The following is a 20,400-nucleotide window of genomic DNA, read 5'->3' on the forward strand; positions in this document are numbered from 1 at the left end:
ACATGGGTGTAATTGGGTGGCACAGGCTCGTCGGGCTAAAAGGGCCTACTACTGCGCTCTAAATAAAATGTTTTTTTCAAAAATGAACTAAACCATATAACCTTGATTCCTCAAATATCCAGAAACCTATCAACCTCACTTCTAAATGCAGTCAGTGACCGAATCTTTACATTCACCATGGGGGAGGAATTCCCAAAGATTCACTGCCTTCTGAGTGAAGAAATGTCTCTTCACTTCACTTCTCCTGAAGACAAGGCAATGGTAGAGCAACGAAGATCAGGAAGACCTCAAAAAGGCCCGAGTGGAGGAGAGCAAAGATCGCGAAGAATTATACAATGACACATCAGAGACAGCAACAGTACCAATTCAAAATAGATTATTATTTTAGTCATGGCCACTGAATCAATCTCAACAGCTTGCTAATTTTGTCAAACTCTATTCTTCACCAAACTGCATTCTTCAATGAAATTCCTTTCTCCAATAATGTTTTGGGGATCCATGCAAGTCTGGCAAAGCCAGCATTTATCCTCAAATGCGCTTGGGTGGCTTCCATTTTAAAAGCTTTTAAATATCAGTGAAATAGAATGACAATATTTCCCCAATGGAGTCTGTCAGATATCCTCCCAGATGAAGAGATGCAGCCTCAGAATAAAAGGGCAGGACAGTTCCCACTGAAACACGGAAAGGTGAATTGACAGAATTCTCCATTGAAAATGCTTTGCATCCAAGGGCCAGCGAGGTGGATTCCTGGGAAGAAGCTGTAAATGGAATAAGCGGAGAAATTCAGCCCCAAACTTAACGACTGGGGGAACAGAATCAAGGGGCTAATGGCAGTAGTAAAATTAGTCAGCTCCATCTTGGGTACTAGCCTCTGTGGTATCCAAGGGAGCTTCAAAAAGCAGTGCCTCGGAAATGTGGTGTCCATTATTAAGGACTCCCATCACCCAGGACATGCCTTCTTCTCATTGTTACCATCAGGAAGGAGGTACAGAAGCCTGAAGGCACACACTCAGCGATTCAGGAACAGCTTCTTCCCCTCTGCCATCCAATTCCTAAATGGACATTGAACCCATTTAGTAATCACAACCTCATATTTTTTATAATTAGGTGTTTTTGCATTACTATTCTTAATTTAACTAGTTAATATACATATATACTCACTACAATTCTTTTTCTATATTTATCATGTATTGTTTTGTAATGCTGCCGCTAAGTTAACAAATTTCATGACATATGCCTGTGATATTAAACCTGATTCTGATTCCGATTCCTATTCCCCTTTCTTATGCTCTTAAGGGCATTCGTGATCAGAAGAGATTTTTTTTAAAAAAAAGCACTAACACCGTATCTTAAAAATCCAGCTTACTAAGTAAATTTAAATTCCACAGCCACCAAAACAGGATTTGAACTCCTATCTCAGGATTTCCTTTTCATTTCTGATCCAGGAGCTTAACCACTGCATCAGCACTGCAGACAAAGCTTTGCACTGCCCACATTACTTTGCATTCCCCTTCCGATGCATGCCCGCATTTACAAACAAGATGCTTTTGTTTTCTGGGCAGGACTAAAATATCTCCCATTACACTTGCTGATAAAGTGCACAGTCATCTCATTGTAGAAAGATGGGCGGCTGCTCCACAGTCTTTGAAACAACTCTCCAAATAGAACCACTCCTGCAATGCTAACCCAAATACTTACACAGTTCTCTTTGGAAAGCTCCCACTGCTTTTATGTTTTAAGCCAGACTCTCCAAATCACAGCACCTGGTGACATTAATGCGTCACAGAAACAGGCCATTCTGCCCACTCATCCTTGCCAACTGTGAACCCCATCTCCTTTCCCCACCTCCAAAACAGGCCTTTCCCTCTGTTCTCACACAAACATTTCCAAAGTCTACTCTTTAAAAGAAGTTTTGAAAAAGGGTCGTCTATCTGAGACAGTAATTTTGCTTCTTCCTCTGTAGCTGCTGCCTGACCTGCTGAATACTTTCGGTATTTGATACTATCATTTCAGAATGCTAGCAGATAACAGTACGTACTTTGCGTTTCTTTTAGAACATCTCTTTTCATAATTACAAAGATGAGAAACTCTGCAGATGTTGGAAATCCAGTGCAGACAAAATGGCGGGAAGCACTCAGCAGGCCAGGCAACAATCGCTGGAAACGAATAAACAGTTGACGTTTTGAGCCAAGACCCTTCCTTTCATAATAACTTGGGATGGTTTACAGTTTTCAAAGAGCCATGCCAATGCAGGCCGCTGTTGTATAAAAGAAGCAGACTGCACGTGCTTTAATTAAAATGTCGAAGATTGCTGAGTGATGCATTAACTAAGGACCTATAATGAAGCAATAAATATTGCTACTCAAAAATTCTTACATTGTCACTGATGACATCTCCAGGGACAGTCATTAATAAATACGGCTAATTAATCTAGTGAATAAATATCCTGATCTGGAATAATGTCAGAATTCTAGATGCCCCAAACCTGTTTAACCTGATGTCTGAATTGGTAGCAGGTACATATCAAATCTCTCATTTCATTTGGCTTTAGATACAACAGCAATAACTACTCACACAGAAAAATAATGAAACACAGTCATCTAATGGCACCACTTCCACAGTTCACCTTCTGCACAAACAAAAAATATAACGATTACAAAATAATGAGGAGGCGAACATTTTTAGCCAGGCTGGTTTAGTCTGGGAATACGCTGTGTTTTAATGAATTATTAATGAAACAAAGACTTGGATCTGTAGTAACACAGGAGATATATTTCCACCATCAGTGAAATGGACACGGGTAATTGTAGCTGACACTTAGTAATTGTGGTACACAACAGCACACAGAAGGTAATTTTATTTTCCCCCACAGGACGCAGCGATTGCTGCCAGGGTTAGAGTTCACTGCCCATCCACAAAAGGTGGCAACCACGAAATCAAATCAGCTCAAGGTCACTGGTCTGAACGGAAACTCCCCTCCTTCAGGGCAGGATTACAAAGATGAGGGTGGACTGTTTTTACTTCCAGAGTGTTGATGATTAACAATCATTCACAGCCTGTAATGGCTCCTTTATTCATCAGGATAGATTCAGACAGTGAGGGCTACTGACAAGCAAAATGTAATGGTCATGAGTTCCTACAACAGTGGCAGCAACAGCCTTCGGTAGCAGAGCGGCCAACCAACCTAACGCAAACTGCAGTTAGCGGCCAACAGTTGAAACAATAACACACAGTGGGACAAAGTTACCCACGATCTCCCACCTTCCTGCCAGTCTGAATCTTCAGGACTCAATGACGCTGCAAAAAAAACTACCTGATACCCATGAAAAGAATGTTCCATGCTTTCTTCTTTTCATTTGTGGTGGAATGTCTATGAGAGGCGAGGGTTAAAAGTCATCTACTGAAGCTCCAGGAGAGAGTGCCGAGTGCTATCAAGAACTAAAAGGGGATCTCGATCCGCTGGTAAGTGGGCTGAAGAACGGAAAGCAGCTTTCAAAGTCAAAGTTGAATTTACCATCATGTGCATAAATACATGTACGCACAGGTGCAATGAAAATCTTACTTTCAGCAGCCTCACCATGGTCGCATTACACCACTTACCAGAAGAGAACATAAATCACACACACAAAGATTACAAGAAAGACACAACTGGAACAAAAACAAGTGGTCATATTTTTGCTATATCGAGGCAGCAATGAGGGTTGTGCAGGTTGGTTCGAGAGCCGTGTGGCTGAAAGGACGTAGCTATTCTCAAACCTGGTGGTGTGGGACTTCGGGCTTCTGTGCCTCCTGCCCGATGGTAGCTGTGAAAGACGGCATGGAGAGATAAGTGCCAGGTGTGGAACGTTGGTAAGCCAACCAGTATAGAACGTGTAGAGTGAAAGGTAGGACCCCGGGCAACACTGCAGACCAGGGGAACCTAATCCCACAAAACGCAGCTCCCTGAAAGTGATGTCACAGGGAGACAGGTTGGGGAAGAAAGACTTGGGCGTGCTGGCCTTCCTCAGTCACGACACGTGAGCATAAAGCTGAGGTGTCATAGTTGCAGAAGTACATGACATTGGTGAGACCACACATGCAGTACTGTGTTCCAGGTTGGTTGCTCCGTAACAGGAAAGACATCATTAAACTGAAAAGTGTGCAGAGAAAATTTGAGGATTCGAGGGCCAGAGTTTCAGCAGGTGGTTGGACAGGCTAGGACTTTATTCCTCGGAATGTAGGAAACTGAGGAGTGATGTTATAGATCCCTGTAAAATCATGAGGGGTATAAACAAGGTGAATGTACACAGCCTTCTTCCAGGGAAAGGGAACCAAAAACTACAGGGTATACGGTACAGTGCAGAAGTGTTAGGCACATACATACAGCTAGGGTGCTTAAGACTTTTGCACAGTACTCAATGTGTCAATGTGGAACGGAGAGCAAGTTTGTAAATCTGGCGGGAGCAAAGGATGTCGGGACCGGCGAGGGTGTAGTGCTGCGAGAGGGGTGTGGGACAGGTAGCAAAGAGGGACTGCCAGGAGCAAGGGGGTGGTGATGTGGGTGCAGACACACCCCGCCCCAAGACACCAGGCAAGGTCATTTGATTTCAATCATTTGATTTATTAATCACTACAAAACGTCTCTCTAGTGCTTCCCGCTCCCTGCCCTCCCCCTTCCCCTTTTCCCAACTATGATTCCCCTCTCCCTGCCCCCTTCCCCCTCTCAGTCTACGATAGAGACCCGTATCAGAATCAGGTTTATCATCACTCGTGTACATCATGAGATTTAGTTTAGCAGTGGTACAGTGAGGAACATAAAATTACCATAGTACTGTGCAAAAGTCTTAGACACCCCAGCTAAACACATGTGCCAAGACCTTTGCACAGTACTGTAGGTTTAAGGAGGGGGCAAAAAACTAACAGGAATCTGAGGGGCAATTCCTACAGGCAGAGGGTGGTGCGAATGTGGAATAGGCTGCCAAAGGAAGTGGTTGAGGCAGGTACAAGAACATTTCAAAGTCATAGCATAGGAAAGGTTTGGATAGATACACGGGCCAATCTTGAGTAGCAAGAATAAGTTAAGCCAATGGGCCTGTTTTCGTGCTCAGAAATTCTAAGACTAAAAGAATCTGCAATGAAATCTCACCACTCTATATAAATACAGAAAGATGTGCGTCAAATCACACAATGACGTGGCATAATGTTACAAAAATAACTTGCAGAACACCATCACACGCCTTGCATGCTCATCTCCCAGGTGTTACTGGTTCGCCTCCTGCAGTGACAGTGAGGTGGATTCAACAACACGAGAGGCATCAGAGAGGGCAGTCGCTGGAACCCGAACGCAACGGGCAGCCAGAGGTAGAAGGAAAAACTGAGTGCTGTTGCAGCGCTTCAATCTGAAAAGTGGATAATTCCTGTCCCATCTGAGGTGCTGTCACTTCTTCGACCATCAAGAAGCCAGAACTGGAGAGGTGCAAAGTGTGGAGGAGTTGAAAGAAAACGAAACGACATATGGAAGGGTGAGGCACTGGAGGAAGTTAAAGGCAAGGGTGAGAACCCCCAGAATTTATGGGTTCAGAGAGCAGAGGGCATATGGAGGGAGGGGGCAGTGTAAGCCCAGGGCAAGGGGGACACAGTGCAAGCTCCACTGGGCCTCAGGGAAACAAGAGCTGAGTGAAGCTGGCTACATTGTCTGCTGTACAAACCATTACCCAAACTTACTAAAATTGATTGAACTGTGGACAAACCCCATCGAATCAGAACAAGGCACGGTACAGCACAGAAACAGGCCCTTCGGTCCATAAAGGAGTGCCAACCTAATTAAGCTAGTAATTAGATGCCTAACTAAACTAATCCGCTCTGTCTCAACCGGGTCCATATTCCTCCGTTCTCCTGTTGATTCACACACTTGACTAAGAGCCAGTTTACCATTTGCTTCCACCGCCACCCAAGGCAGCACATTCTGGGCACCCTGCACTCGCTGTACAAATAAACGTTCCCTTTGAATGGCTGCTCCTCTCACTGTAAACGCATGGCCGCCAGTATTAGACAGTTAATTGATTGCGATCCCCCACACTGCCCACAGGAATGTCGTGTGTGTGCCCTGTATTACTGATGTTACACCAACCACAACCTCCATTATGTACAAATGCAGCAGTAGCAGTAACAAAACATCTTTGCTCTTCTCTTATCACACTTAGTTTGCATCCTGTGGAAGTTAAGAACACTTGGTCCACCACCAAAACCCTCTACAGCCAATGCCATACTCATCAAAACACATTAACTCTTACAGTGCAGGAAATCCAACAGCCTAATGCACGCACAACAGGATCTAACCCACTGCTTGAGGGCAGGTAACGTATTGGCCAGAGCAACCGGGGAAATGTCTGATCACTGCTAGACTCGCAACAGTGATAATGCGCCAGTCTAGACTCGGAGGAGTGGGCAACCAGATCGTGAAACCTGGGCTAGAAAGCCACACCACGTCAAGTTGCTAAACAAACGGATAAAAAAACCAGCTTTGTCCTCACCAGAGGGAGCTGAGACCTGAAGCCAGAAGTCTGGGTGAGAAGCCATACAGTGCAAAAATGTAAATGTAAAAATATAGTTTTACACACCATTTCCTCCTGGGGTTAATATCATCATCTAGAGTTCCCTGTGGGCCTTTTTGAGAATTCAAAGCATTCAACACAAGACTTTAACATTTTTAATTTATTTCCTTTCAAGCTACATCTTTTAACCAGCCAACAACCTCATTCTTTCAGTAAATGTCCCACCTACTCACACTCGTTGTGGCCAAATGCCTCTCGATCCAAGCAACACTGGGCATTTGTCAAGATTGAGAAAGGGCATGGCAGTAGGTGCCCGTGCTAAAATAGACAGGAAGGATCCATTCTTAATGGGTTTTAAGAATGCTTAAAACTGCAACCCTTCATTTCCAGTGATTCCACAGTCCCAGCCAATGTGATTATCCCAGACATCCCCTGACAGTTAACAGAGGCCACAATGCAAAGAAACGATTCACAGCTCCCCATCCACAGAATCAATCTTTCAACTTGATCGTTTCCTCTCCCAGGAAACTTTCTTGGGCACATGGGGTACACCAGTGCAGAAAGATGAAGGGAAGTGCAAGATAAAGTTGCCAAAATGAACATATCTTTTCCCCCAACAGTGAAAGACAGGATTGGTTCTGAACGGGACACCAACACTACCTCCTGCATGGTTTCAATCCAAAATAGCAACACTTGCTTTTCTGCCACACTTGCTGGTCGAGCCACTGAGTTAGTCCAGCAGAGTGGATGCAGCTCCATTGTTACATCAGTGGACACAAAGGGAGTTCTGCTGAATGGATTGATTAATCTGTGCAGTTGTACGTTATCTATCTTCCCCTTGCACAGCTCCTTGACATCGAGCATGCTTTCACTTCCAATGTGTGCAAGATCCCTGCCCATCAATTCTTTTAGCTTGGGTAGCTACTTCAGAACAGAATGCAGTCTTGTTGTAATGGTGAGGATGTTGTGGATTACAGATTACCTGTCCAGACAGCCACGGTACGTGAGATTGGTGAGCTGTTTATCAGATACTGCGGGGACAGTCCTGTCCCCCTTCCTGCTCATCGTCTACACCTCGGACCTCAGATACAATTCAGAGTCCTGCCACCTGCAGAAGTTTTCGGACGATTCAGCAGTTGTGGGCCATGTCAACTGGGGTCAAGAGGCCAAGTACAGAAGAGTGATGGACAACTTTGTTGAAGAGTGTGGGCTGAATCACCTGCAGCTCAACATCACTAAGGCAAAGGAGTTGGTGGTGGACTTCAGGAAGGTGAAAACTCCCTGCATTCCTATCTCCATCAAGGGAAGAGATGTGGAAGTTGTCCAGGATTACAAATACCTGGGAACTCACCTGGATGATAAACTGAACCGGATTAAAAATACAGGGGCTCTGTACAAGAAGGGACAGAGCAGCCTGCACTAGCTCAGGAGGCTCTGGTCACTCAACGTCTGCAGTACTACGACTCAGTGGCGGCTAGCATTCTGTTCTGGGGGTGGAACTGGATTCCCTGGTGGTTGTGTCTGAAAGGAGCATGCTGCAGAAGCTACAAAGCATTATGGACAATCCCTCTCACCCCCTCCATGACATACTGGACAATCCCTCTCACCCCCTGCATGACATACTGGACAATCCCTCTCACCCCCTGCATGACATACTGGACAATCCCTCTCACCCCTCCATGACATACTGGACAATCCCTCTCACCCCTCCATGACATACTGGACAATCCCTCTCACCCCTCCATGACATACTGGACAATCCCTCTCACCCCTCCATGACATACTGGACAATCCCTCTCACCCCTCCATGACATACTGGACAATCCCTCTCACCCCTCCATGACATACTGGACAATCCCTCTCACCCCTCCATGACATACAGGACAATCCCTCTCACCCCTCCATGACATACAGGACAATCCCTCTCACCCCTCCATGACATACTGGACAATCCCTCTCACCCCTCCATGACATACAGGACAATCCCTCTCACCCCTCCATGACATACAGGACAATCCCTCTCACCCCTCCATGACATACAGGACAATCCCTCTCACCCCTCCATGACATACTGGACAATCCCTCTCACCCCTCCATGACATACTGGACAATCCCTCTCACCCCCTGCATGACATACTGAACAATCCCTCTCACCCCTCCATGACATACAGGACAATCCCTCTCACCCCTCCATGACATACTGGACAATCCCTCTCACCCCTCCATGACATACAGGACAATCCCTCTCACCCCTCCATGACATACAGGACAATCCCTCTCACCCCTCCATGACATACAGGACAATCCCTCTCACCCCTCCATGACATACTGGACAATCCCTCTCACCCCTCCATGACATACTGGACAATCCCTCTCACCCCTCCATGACATACTGGACAATCCCTCTCACCCCTCCATGACATACTGGACAATCCCTCTCACCCCCTGCATGACATACTGGACAATCCCTCTCACCCCTCCATGACATACTAGACAATCCCTCTCACACCTCCATGACATACTGGACAATCCCTCTCACCCCTCCATGACATACTGGACAATCCCTCTCACCCCTCCATGACATACAGGACAATTCCTCTCACCCCTCCATGACATACAGGACAATCCCTCTCACCCCTCCATGACATACAGGACAATCCCTCTCACCCCTCCATGACATACAGGACAATCCCTCTCACCCCTCCATGACATACAGGACAATCCCTCTCACCCCTCCATGACATACAGGACAATCCCTCTCACCCCTCCATGACATACAGGACAATCCCTCTCACCTCTCCATGACATACTGGACAATCCCTCTCACCCCTCCATGACATACTGGACAATCCCTCTCACCCCTCCATGACATACTGGACAATCCCTCTCACCCCTCCATGACATACTGGACAATCCCTCTCAGCCCTCCATGACATACTGGACAATCCCTCTCACCCCTCCATGACATACAGGACAATCCCTCTCACCCCTCCATGACATACAGGACAATCCCTCTCACCCCTCCATGACATACTGGACAATCCCTCTCACCCCTCCATGACATACTGGACAATCCCTCTCACCCCTCCATGACATACAGGACAATCCCTCTCACCCCTCCATGACATACAGGACAATCCCTCTCGCCCCTCCATGACATACTGGACAATCCCTCTCACCTCTCCATGACATACAGGACAATCCCTCTCACCCCTCCATGACATACAGGACAATCCCTCTCACCTCTCCATGACATACTAGACAAGCAGAGGAGCACTTTTAGTAAAAGCCTGATTCCACCGAAGTGCACTACTGGACACCACAGGAGATCCTTTCTCCCTGTGACCATAAGACTCTTCAACTCCTCTTCCTTAAGTTTCATTGCACAATGGTTTCATTACACGTCTGTATTTTGCACTATTACTTTTTAAACACATATCTTGTATTTTTTCATACCACAATGCTTACAGGTTGTATTTTAAAGTATATATTTCTGACTGAACAACCATGTAACAATAATTTCCTTTGAGATAAATAAACTTTTATCTTATCTTATGTTTAAGAGGGTTGGAGACCAGGTTCATTGGACAGAGTTAGTAAACTCACTTATCCCCACACAAGGCAGGAACTGGGTATTGATAGTAGATGATCAGTCATGATCTCAAAATGGCGGTGCAGGCTCGAAGGGCCGAATGGTCTACTTCTGCACCTATTGTCTATTGTAAACCATACCAGAATTGGTTCATTTTTGTCACATGTACTCCGGTACACTGAAAAGTTTGTCTTCCATACCATTCATCCAGATCAATGAGATTGTACAAAGGAAAACAGTAACAGTGCTGAAAAAAAAAGTTAGAGAGAAAATGCAGTGCAGGTAGACAATAAAGTGGAAGATCCTAACAAGGTAGATTGTGAAGTCAACAGTCTATCTTATTGTACTAGGAGACCATGCAACAGTGGGGTAGAAGCTGTCCTTCAGCCCGGTGGTACATACTTAGAAGCTTTTGTATTGTCTGCCCAATTGGAAGGGAGAATACCCGGGGTGGCAGTGGTATTTGATCTTGCCAGCTGCTTTACTGAGGCAGTGAGAAGTACATAGAGAATCCATGGAGCAGAACCTGGTTTCTATGAAGTGCTGAGCCTGTTCACAACTCTGCAGTTGCTTGCTGTCACGTGTAGAGGGGCGGCCATACCACGCCACGATGAATACAAATGGGAAGGGTTTTATTGCGCATCGATAAAAATTGGCAAGGATTGAAGGGTACAGACCACGTTTCTTTAACCTCTTAAGTAGAGAGTGGTGTTTGGAGCGTTCTCTTATCATGGCAACTATGGTTAGGCTATTTGTTATGTTTATAAGGAGAAACTTGAAGTGCTCAACCTCAACACCTCAGTATATGGTGGTAATGATAATGAGTGAAACTGCATCTCAAGAGGATTAGAATGGTTAACCATCGAAGAGAACCTGCTCCAAACTAACCACGTGAACACAGAAGCAATTCTAAATGCCCAAGAAGGAGCTGCATCAAAATATTCAATAATTTCCCAGGCTGAAGACACACCAGCATTAATCTCAGTGTGGATATCATGAAGAAGAAAAAATTCAGATCGGAGAAAAGAACTGAAGGCTATGGCTCTGACAAAGAACCGTAAGAATAATGGGCTTCCTTCCACAGAAGCCGCCTGACCTGTTGAGCATTTCCTAATTTTACTTCAGAATTACAGCATCTGCAAATCTTCCACTTTTGGCTTATTTCTGTGCTGCTCAATTCTATAATTTGGCACTTAGAAAAAGGCTTCCTGGCATCTCTCCCACTTGCCTCATACATATGAATAAGTAGCGTACTGCAAGACCCAGAGTGTAAGCCTAGGAAGCTTGTAAAGCACACACTAAAACATGAATGGAAGCGCTTGGCCAGTCCTGTTGAACCCAAGGATAGAATCTATGTTAAGTCTCAACTGGAAACAAATATCCCGCAAACCTCTCGCTGAGGCAATCTCTCCAGGTGCTCGGAGTTATACGATCTACTTTGAACTTGTTGGGGCACATACCACAGCAGACTGAGAACATGCTTACAGAGAGTTTAACAATTTCATTGCAAAGATCCACACAGAACCGAGGCATGGTTTAAAGAGTTTCACATCACGGCAGCCACTGCACATCCGAACAAAAGCATCATAGCGGTGATGAAGTGCGTTAGGGTGTTCCGAGGTCGCATAAAAAAAATCAGTAAACTTACTTCAGAAATTTCCTACAACTCTTCAGCCGTAACCGGACTGCAGGGAAGGGGTCAAGCAAACAAGACCACTAACCCACGATGGCATTCGGTCCCTCAGTCGTACAGTCATCCCACATAGGAAACATGCCCTTCGGCCCAACTTGCCCATGCTGACCGAGTTGCCCAATGGTTTAGTCCCATCTGCCTGGGACTATGGTTGGCCCATAGCCCGCGAAACTTTTCCTATCCATTCACTTAACTGGAACGTTTTTAAACACTGTTAATGGGCCTGCCTCAACCACTATTTCTGGCAGCTCATTCCAGATAGGCACTACCTCAAGCTGCTCCTGATGTCCCTTGTAAATCTCATCTCCATTCTTATTCCTGTGACCACGTTTTCAGCATCTCCCACTCCCAACCCAGGAAAAAGACTTATCACCCTGTCTGTGCTCCTCAGGATCTTAGGCACCCAACCAGTTCTGTTCCACGATCCCAAAAAGACTATAGCTAATCTGTGACCTGAATTAATGTACTTCTCCTCCCCCCACCCCCATCCCTCTGATTTTAAACAGACATCTTACAGTCTCATTTAAAATTATTTGACATTGTGTAACTTTATCTACTGAGGAATTCCAGTTTTCACCCTGCGGGTGAGGGTGGGGGGTGCGTGTGTCCTCAAACATCAACTTTCACCCCAGGTCCAAACTCATCAGCAAACAGAATTAGTTTCACTCCTCTTAACCTCTTGAAAATTTCTTCTCAATAATCACCTTTCACACTCAAAAAAGTCCCAACGTGCATAATCTTTGCTTGCAGTTTCAGTTTGGGTGTTAAGGTATTATTCCAATACCGGCAGGGCCGGTTTGTTATTTTAAAATCACCATGCTCAAAGAAGCAAATACCCTGAAAGATTGCTCTCCAAAGCCCCAGGTGACCAATCTACAAAATATGAAGACATTCCACACAGTGCAATGCGGGCCCTCATCACAAACCAGTCCAGTTCAGTCTAAGTCAGCACCTTTAACTGGATACCTTCAAATGATCAAAATAAAACACTGCCATAAAACTACAGTCCAAAATAAGCAGCAAGATAATCATCATTCCAATGGTCTCAATAGGCTGAGAACCGTATACGAAAAAGCTGAAACTTTGGAGCAGGATGTTCATAATTACAACCATAAATAAAACTTACAATCTTAAGATAGAGGTATATTCTTCATAAATGTTGAGCTTGTTTCCTTCGTTTTGATACTTTTTTAAAATTATGATTTTGGAGTTAGTTGCAATGGGATGGTTTTGAACTGGAAGGGGTGTAATGGCTTTGAATTAGAAGGCACACTGACGCAGAAGTGTCAACGGGGAATCGGGAACGTTGCAACCAATAAATCAAGATACGACAAAATGCAAATACAGACAGTCCCTGGGTAATGAATGAGCTCCAAATTTTACAGATATCTATTAGTTGATTTTGTCCATAGATTGGAAAATACACACAAAAAAAAAAATCACTCCATAGTATTCATGGAAACATCCCTACCATTTGTAGTAGCTACAGGAGGCGGTGCCTCGATAAGACAACATCCATCATCAAGTATCCCCCCCCTGCCCAATGCACGCCATCTTCTCACAGCTCCCATCAGACAGGAGCTACAGAAGCTTTAAGTCCCACAACCACCAGGTTCAGAAGCGACTACTGTCTTTCAATCATTTGGTTCTTGAAACAAATGTTACAGCCTTAATCACTGCCGTTTATAAGACCATAGGACATAGAAGCTGAATGCAGCCATTCAGTCAATTGAGAATACTCCACCATTTGATCATGGCTGATTCATTATTCCCTCTCAACTCTCCCAGGCATTCACTGCCAAACTGATTTCATGTTCTACTGGGTGCTTGATAGATCTATTTAAGGTTGTGTTTTAGCCAAAAAAATCAGCGAAGATACAAAGCCATACTCCACAAGAAGACAAATTAGCTTGTCACGGGCACATAGAACAAAAGGATCCACCATTCGGGAAGATCTTGGCGTGCTTTAATGAACAGCCCTATTGTGACATTCAAAACTGTGACCACATTGATCTAATTGTTTTTTTATTGTTCTGATTGCGTTCTTTCTTGTAAAAATATTGTATAATATGTTTAAGTTTATTGTGAATGCTGCTTAAATGATGCCACATGCCTGTGAAGCTGTTGCAATCAAGTTTTTCATTCCACCTGTGCATACATGTACTTGTCACATGTCAGTGAACCCCGCTTGACTTTGATACGGTAACCATACTGCCACAGTACTATCATATTTCCCGGCAGCCTGCAGGAGAACGAATCCCAGAGTTGTATTCTGTATAGATACTTCGATAAGACATTACTTTGAAAATATGGCATCAAAAGCTGATAAGAAAGAATTAGCGCCCCTAAGTCAGACATTCATAACCCGGGGACAGTCTGCATTGCAGGGTGGATCTGAAATTACACAAAAGCAACTATACAGCGGAAAAGTAAACAATTATTCTACTCACTTGAAGCAAATAAAAAGATGGATACAACAGCATGTTTTCATTACAAGTCTCAAACTGCAATTTATCTTTCAGAAATGAAATGATTTTGACCCAGACGATGCTCTTAAAAAAATGCTCTGATTGTTGCAATTTAGAACTTGCTGTCTGGAAGGGCAGTGCCGTCAGGAAGGAGGTACAGGAGCATCAGGACTAGGCTTGTCAGACGGGGTAACAGCTTCTTCCCTGAGGCTGTGAGACTGATGAATACCCTGCCAGCACCGAGGTCTCGACACTAGGTCAGCCAGCTGTTTACTGTACCGCTGACATGTGCTGCACTTTACTACATACATTTTGAATTACATTATTTACATAATTTATTAACTTGTGGTATAATATTTTGGTTTATGTACTGAGTGTGATAGATATTGTATGGGCGCACTGCAGTCTGGAGGAATGGTGTTGCATTTGGTTGTATACATACAGTAGACGGCAAGTTTCACAGGAACTTTCAAAAGGGAATTGGATGTAGTCTTCAAACTTTGCAGAGATACAGGGAGCGTGATAGTGAGTTGCCTCCTGTGGATTGTGTGCAGGAACTGAGGGCCTGATAGCTTCCTCCCAACCTGCACCTCAGACATAAACTGATGGATGTTACTTCTGCAAAGACAAGCAAGGACCCATTGCATCATTCAGTCCCCACTAATCCTGCACCATGTCCACTGTCCCACCTCATCCCTACAAACCCAAGCAACACAGAACATGGGGGATCAAAATTCCAAAGATTCACCTCAGGCTGAATGAAGCTCATCCACTCTGCCTCAGGCCAAAAGGGACTTGCTCTGAGAAATGTGTGATCTAAAACACAGCGTGAGGTGGCAGCCATCTTGAAGGACCCCACGACCCTGGACGTGCCCTCTTCTCATTACCATTAGGGTGGAGGCACAGGAGCCTGAAAGTACATACTCAGATGTTTTAAGAAGAGCTTCTTCCCATCTGGCACTTCTGAACGATCCATAAACCTATGAACACTCATTCACTACCTACTTATTTGTTACATATTTCTTATTGTGACTTGTAGTATTTTCATTACATATTGCACTGTTCTGCTGCAGCAAAAACTTAAATTTTACAACATATATCAGTGATTTAAAAAAGCCAGTTCTGAGGCATATCTGTAGACAGAATTAGCACTAATATTTCAAATTACCTCCAGATCACTGAAAGCAAGATCAACTGATTTGTAGACCAGTGATCATAAGTGTTAATCGCCTAATGTCAACAAAACTAAAGCACTGGTAATTGACTTCATTGAAGGAGATGATGCACATGTTCCTGCCTACATCACAGACCTGAGGTTGAGAGCGTCAAGTTCCCAGGTGCGGACATGACCAATAGCTCATCCTGGTCCAACAACATTGGCGTCATGGCGTGGAAGTGCACCACCACTCCTATTTCCTCAGGAGGCTAAAGAAATTTGCCTGCACCTGTCAACTCCTATCGATTTTTAAATCGGTGCACCATAGAAAGCACTCTGTATGCAACCGCTCTGCACGTGACCACAGTTCCTTGAGTTGACACAGCTCAGCACACAAGAACCAGTCTCTCTTCCATCTATACAGCTTCTTCCAGAGGGCTGTTGTGCAGTTGAATAATGCTACAACCTTGTATGCCAATGGCCATTGAGTGTTACGGTCTATCAAAGTCACTTGTGCATTTAAACATGGGATTTTTTAAAAAAACTGAGCTGGACCCCATTCATTGTAAATATCTGTTTTTGCACAGAGTGGGGTAACACCACAATCTTGTTGTCTTGAGCAATGACCATAAAATTATATTCTATTCTTCTCGCAGCCTCAGTAAAGTAGCCAGTGTAATCAAAGACGCCACCCTTCCTGGCATATTCTCTTCTCCCTTCCTCCAACAGGCAGAATATACAAGGATCTGAAACCATGTACCACCAGGCTCAAGGACAGCTTCCATTCCACTTTTACCAGTCTCATAAATGGATCTTGTAGGACAAGATGGAATCTTGGTTTCACATTCTACCTTGTTAAGATCATGCCTTTTATCTTTCACTTCCTTTTACACTTCATTCTGCATTGTTATTGTTTTACCATATCCTAGTTCAAAGCACCCTGTAACTTCTTGATCTGCAAAAAAGAGCATGCATACTATCTTGCTAAATAAACCAATAAATCTGGCAGACACTATGCACCTTTTTGAAAATCATGCTCCTCAGTAGTACTTATGAAATTTTTCTACATTAAAAGGTGTCATTATATAGAAATTGAGTGTATTTTACAGTATTACAATAAGCCACTGAAAGATGAAGTATTTTTGAAAATTGGTTTGCATGCAAATATAAGTGTCAAAACAGGGTGAAGTTTTTAAAATGTAACTAGATGACAGTTTAGAGCAGCTGGACCAGTTTCTCAACTACTCAAATAATTCAATAAAAGAGAAGACCACATCACTAACACAGTATGGAAGCAATTCACTTGCAAAGCCAAACAAACAACATCCTCAACCTTCGAAGGAGAAGATGGGGGGAAATGTTTTTGAGCAGATTGCGGTAATTATCTGGAGTGAAAAAGTGAAGAACAGTGGAGCAAGAGAACGGAGCAGTACTACTAGGAGAGTGGGACTGATTGGGGTGATCCTTCATTCACACACATAGCAGACATGGATCAAGTGGCTTCTGTCCTCCACCATTCCTTCTAAAATAAACTAGCCGTATAATAACGGGAAATAATTTCACTATTTATACTCCGTCAACGAAGGTAAATAAACTTCACAAAATAAAAACCACATTAAGTCTTGATTATCAACAAAAAGATCCAATAGACGAATTATTAAATAAGGGCATTTAAAATTGGCACATCAGCATATGCACTATATATCAACACACAGGATGAATAGAGGATATACAACTTATTTCAGAGGATTAGTCCACATAAACTACACCACCATTTGTCCACACACATTTGGCCTGATGCAACCGGGTCAGTAACATCTCCACCCACCCAAATCCCCTCTCCCTCATCTCTGCACAAACATCCTGCAAATCCCTGACTCCATCCCCCTCTCTCCTTCCTCATTCTCCATCTCACCCCCCTCAACCTTCCTGCCCCCCACACCGATCTCTGCCCCTCCTCTCCACCTCCACACCTCCTCCTCCATTCCCCCTCTACCTACCGTTTCACTTGTCTGCCCCCTCCCCCTCTCTCCGTCCCTCCAGCTATTGCTCGACACCACACTGTACCCCGGGCCGCGTTTTTACCCAGATATCGGAGCAGCCCGCCCTCACTCACCAGCAGCACCGACGTTCGCACCGCCTCGGAGACGCTGTGCCGGAGCTCGGCGGCGGTGCCAGGTCTGCTGAGGGCGCGGGTGAACCTGCGCGTTTCCTGGGCCATGGTCGGGACACAACGCCAGGGCTGCCCCCGGCTCCGGCTCCGGCTGCTGTCCGACTCCGGACGGGGAGCGGGAAGCCCGGCCGCTGCCGCCGGCGGAGTCCAGGAGCCCGGGCTGCGTCTCAGCTGCGATCGCTGCGCAATATCGGCAGCACCGCCCCGTTCACCCCTCCTCCCCTCCCTCTTCCCTCCTCCTTCACCCTTCACTCCTCCCCTTTCCCTCCTCCTTCACTCCCCTTCCCCTCCACTCCTCTTCTCTCATCCCCTCCTCCTTCACCCGTCACTCCTCCCTTTTCCCTCCTCCTTCACCCTTCTCTCCTCCCCTTTCCCTCCTCCTTCACTCCCCTTCCCCTCCACTCCTCTTCTCTCATCCACTCCTCCTTCACCCGTCATTCTTCCCTTTTCCCTCCTCCTTCATGCCTCTCCTCTCCTCCCGTCCCTCTTCCCTCCTCCTTCACTCCTCTCCTCGCTTTCCTCTTCCCTCCTCCTTCTCTCCTTCCCCTTCCTCTTCCCTCCTCTCCCTATCCCCTCCTCTCCTCCCTTCATCCGCCTCCCCTCTTCTTCCTCCCCGCACCACCTACCCATCCCTTTCACCCCTCACAATCATCTCCCCTTCTCACCCCATCCTTATTCCTCCTGTCATCCCATCCCTTCTGGTTCTCCCTTCTCCTCCTCCTCCTTCAGTCCTCTGCCCCTCATTTCCTCATTACTCCTTTTCCCTCCTCCCTCCTTCTCCTTATATTCCTCTACATCCCCTCCTTCCCCTCCCTCCCTCCTCCACTCCTTCTACCCCTCCTCCTCCTTCCCCTCCCTCCCTCCATCCTCATTTCCTACTCCATCTGTCTGTCCCTTCACCTAATGTCCCTCTGCTCCCACCATTCATTCCTACCCTCTTCCCTTCCTCCTCCCTACTCTTTCTCACCTTGCATCCAGCTCCTCCTCAGCATTTCTCCTTCCTATCCCTCCCCTCCCCAACTCTGTCCCTGCTCAACCCTCTGCCCTTACACTCTGATCCTACCGTCCAACACCACCTTATTTTGCCCATTCCCTGGTGCCCTCTTTACTTTCTCACTCCACAGACTTACCATCCCTCTGTCCCTTCTTCCCTCTATTTGCTCCTCCCTTATTTTCCCCATTCAAAATTCAAACACTCTCCGATCACTTTCCTCCCTCCCTCACACTCAACTCCAATCCCCCACCCCTCATCTCTCCTTTGCTGCCTCCCTTCCTCTCATGCCTCTTAAGATGGGAATGTGCTCACGACCTTCCTATTGCCCCTCCCCACTGCACTATGCCCTTCTCACCTCCTTGACCTTACCTCTCACTTGGCATCCTTCCTCCTGCTTCCCCTCCAATTCTTCCCTCCCCTATTTCCATCATTCCCTTTTCCAGCATTTCCCACCCCATTCTTCCTCTTCCCATCCCTGCCCATCTCCCTCTCTCCCTGCTCTTCCCAACCCCACCAACCACCAATGGTGCTTCTATCCCTCCCTCTTCCCATCCCTGCCCATCTCCCTCTCTCCCAGCTACCACACTATGCTCCCATCCACTGTCTCTCCCTCTTTCCGCTGCCCTGTGCCTGAACTTCCAATCCTGACTGTCTCCAGCCATTCTCCTTCCCTCTGAGCCTCAAGCTCCTTCTCTGTGCAGTCCCCTCTCCCTCCTCCCTCCCCATGTCCTCTCTCACACTCTCATACCACCTGGTGCCTACAGCCGAGGAGAAACCAACATGTAGCCCCCACTCCAGTCCCTCTCCGAACCTCCAGAGCATAGAAAGAAAAAAATACCCTCTTCCTACCACCTCAGGGCACTACTTTGCAGAGTTCACAATTGCTCGACCCTGACCATCCGCTGTGTGGAAAAGGTGTTTGTTGTTTTTTTTTTGCCAGCCACCTTCAATCTGGTTCTTGATGCTTTCAACCATGGGAGCAAATCTCTGCCTCTGTCCTCACCTTTGCAAACTCCTCTTTTCCATGGTGCTTCTCCACACCATGCTCATCTCGCATCCCTGAAATTGTTTCAGTAGGTCTCTCTTGCACCTCATTGATATATTTTCACAACACTCCGGCCAAACAAGTGTTTTACAGAGGATCATTCTGCTTCCCTGGTCCGTAAACTCTTTTTATAAACGCTGTGACCTCATACGCTTTATTTAACCGCTTTGCCAATTTTAGTGAACTAAACAGCCACAGGCGGAATGAAGACAAAGTGGATTATTTTTGATCTGGCAATTGGGTATCTAATGGAATGTCACAGAGTTCAGAGTCAGAGCCTCAGCTATTTATGATCTATATTAGTGGCTTGGGTGAAGGGTGAAGTCAAATGTGATGATGATGCAAAAATTAGGTTGGTTGCCAAGAGGTTACAGACTCTATAAAAAGGGTTAATAGATAGATTTAGTGAGTGGGCAAGAAGTTGGCAAGTGGAATACAATGTTAGAGAGGAATAATGAAAGGAATAATTACTTAATAAAAGTGAGATTACAGGATGTTATCATAAAAAAAATGAAACAAAAGGATTTAGCATCTAGGCAGACACAAGAAATAAGAAAGTAGGAAAGCTTTAATACAACTTCGAGAACAATGAATAGTTGATACCAAGAGACTGCAGATGCTGGAATCTGAAGAAAAGGAAGATGAGCTGCAAGATGATCTCATTCAGTCAGGCAGCATGTGTGGTGGGAAATGGACAGTCGACATCGTGGGCTGAGGTCTTTCACCTGGACTGAAAGGCAGAGGGG

General features: G+C 45.5%; 1 protein-coding gene across 3 annotated transcripts in view; it reads right to left on the reverse strand.

Annotated features, from left to right (window-relative positions):
- Positions 1–17,814, reverse strand: part of dock9b (dedicator of cytokinesis 9b) — a 329,527-nt gene extending 311,713 nt beyond the window's left edge. For all 3 annotated transcript variants that reach the window (XM_059970496.1, XM_059970495.1, XM_059970491.1), the window contains exon 1: positions 17,559–17,814. In XM_059970496.1, coding sequence (XP_059826479.1) covers positions 17,559–17,663 — 105 coding nt within the window. In that variant the 5' untranslated portion in view covers positions 17,664–17,814. The remainder of the gene's footprint in view (positions 1–17,558) is intronic.
- Between the last annotated feature and the right edge of the window lie 2,586 nt (positions 17,815–20,400).

The sequence above is a fragment of the Hypanus sabinus genome, chromosome 5 (assembly GCF_030144855.1).
Source record: "Hypanus sabinus isolate sHypSab1 chromosome 5, sHypSab1.hap1, whole genome shotgun sequence".
In the NCBI taxonomy this organism is placed as follows: Eukaryota; Metazoa; Chordata; class Chondrichthyes; order Myliobatiformes; family Dasyatidae; genus Hypanus; species Hypanus sabinus.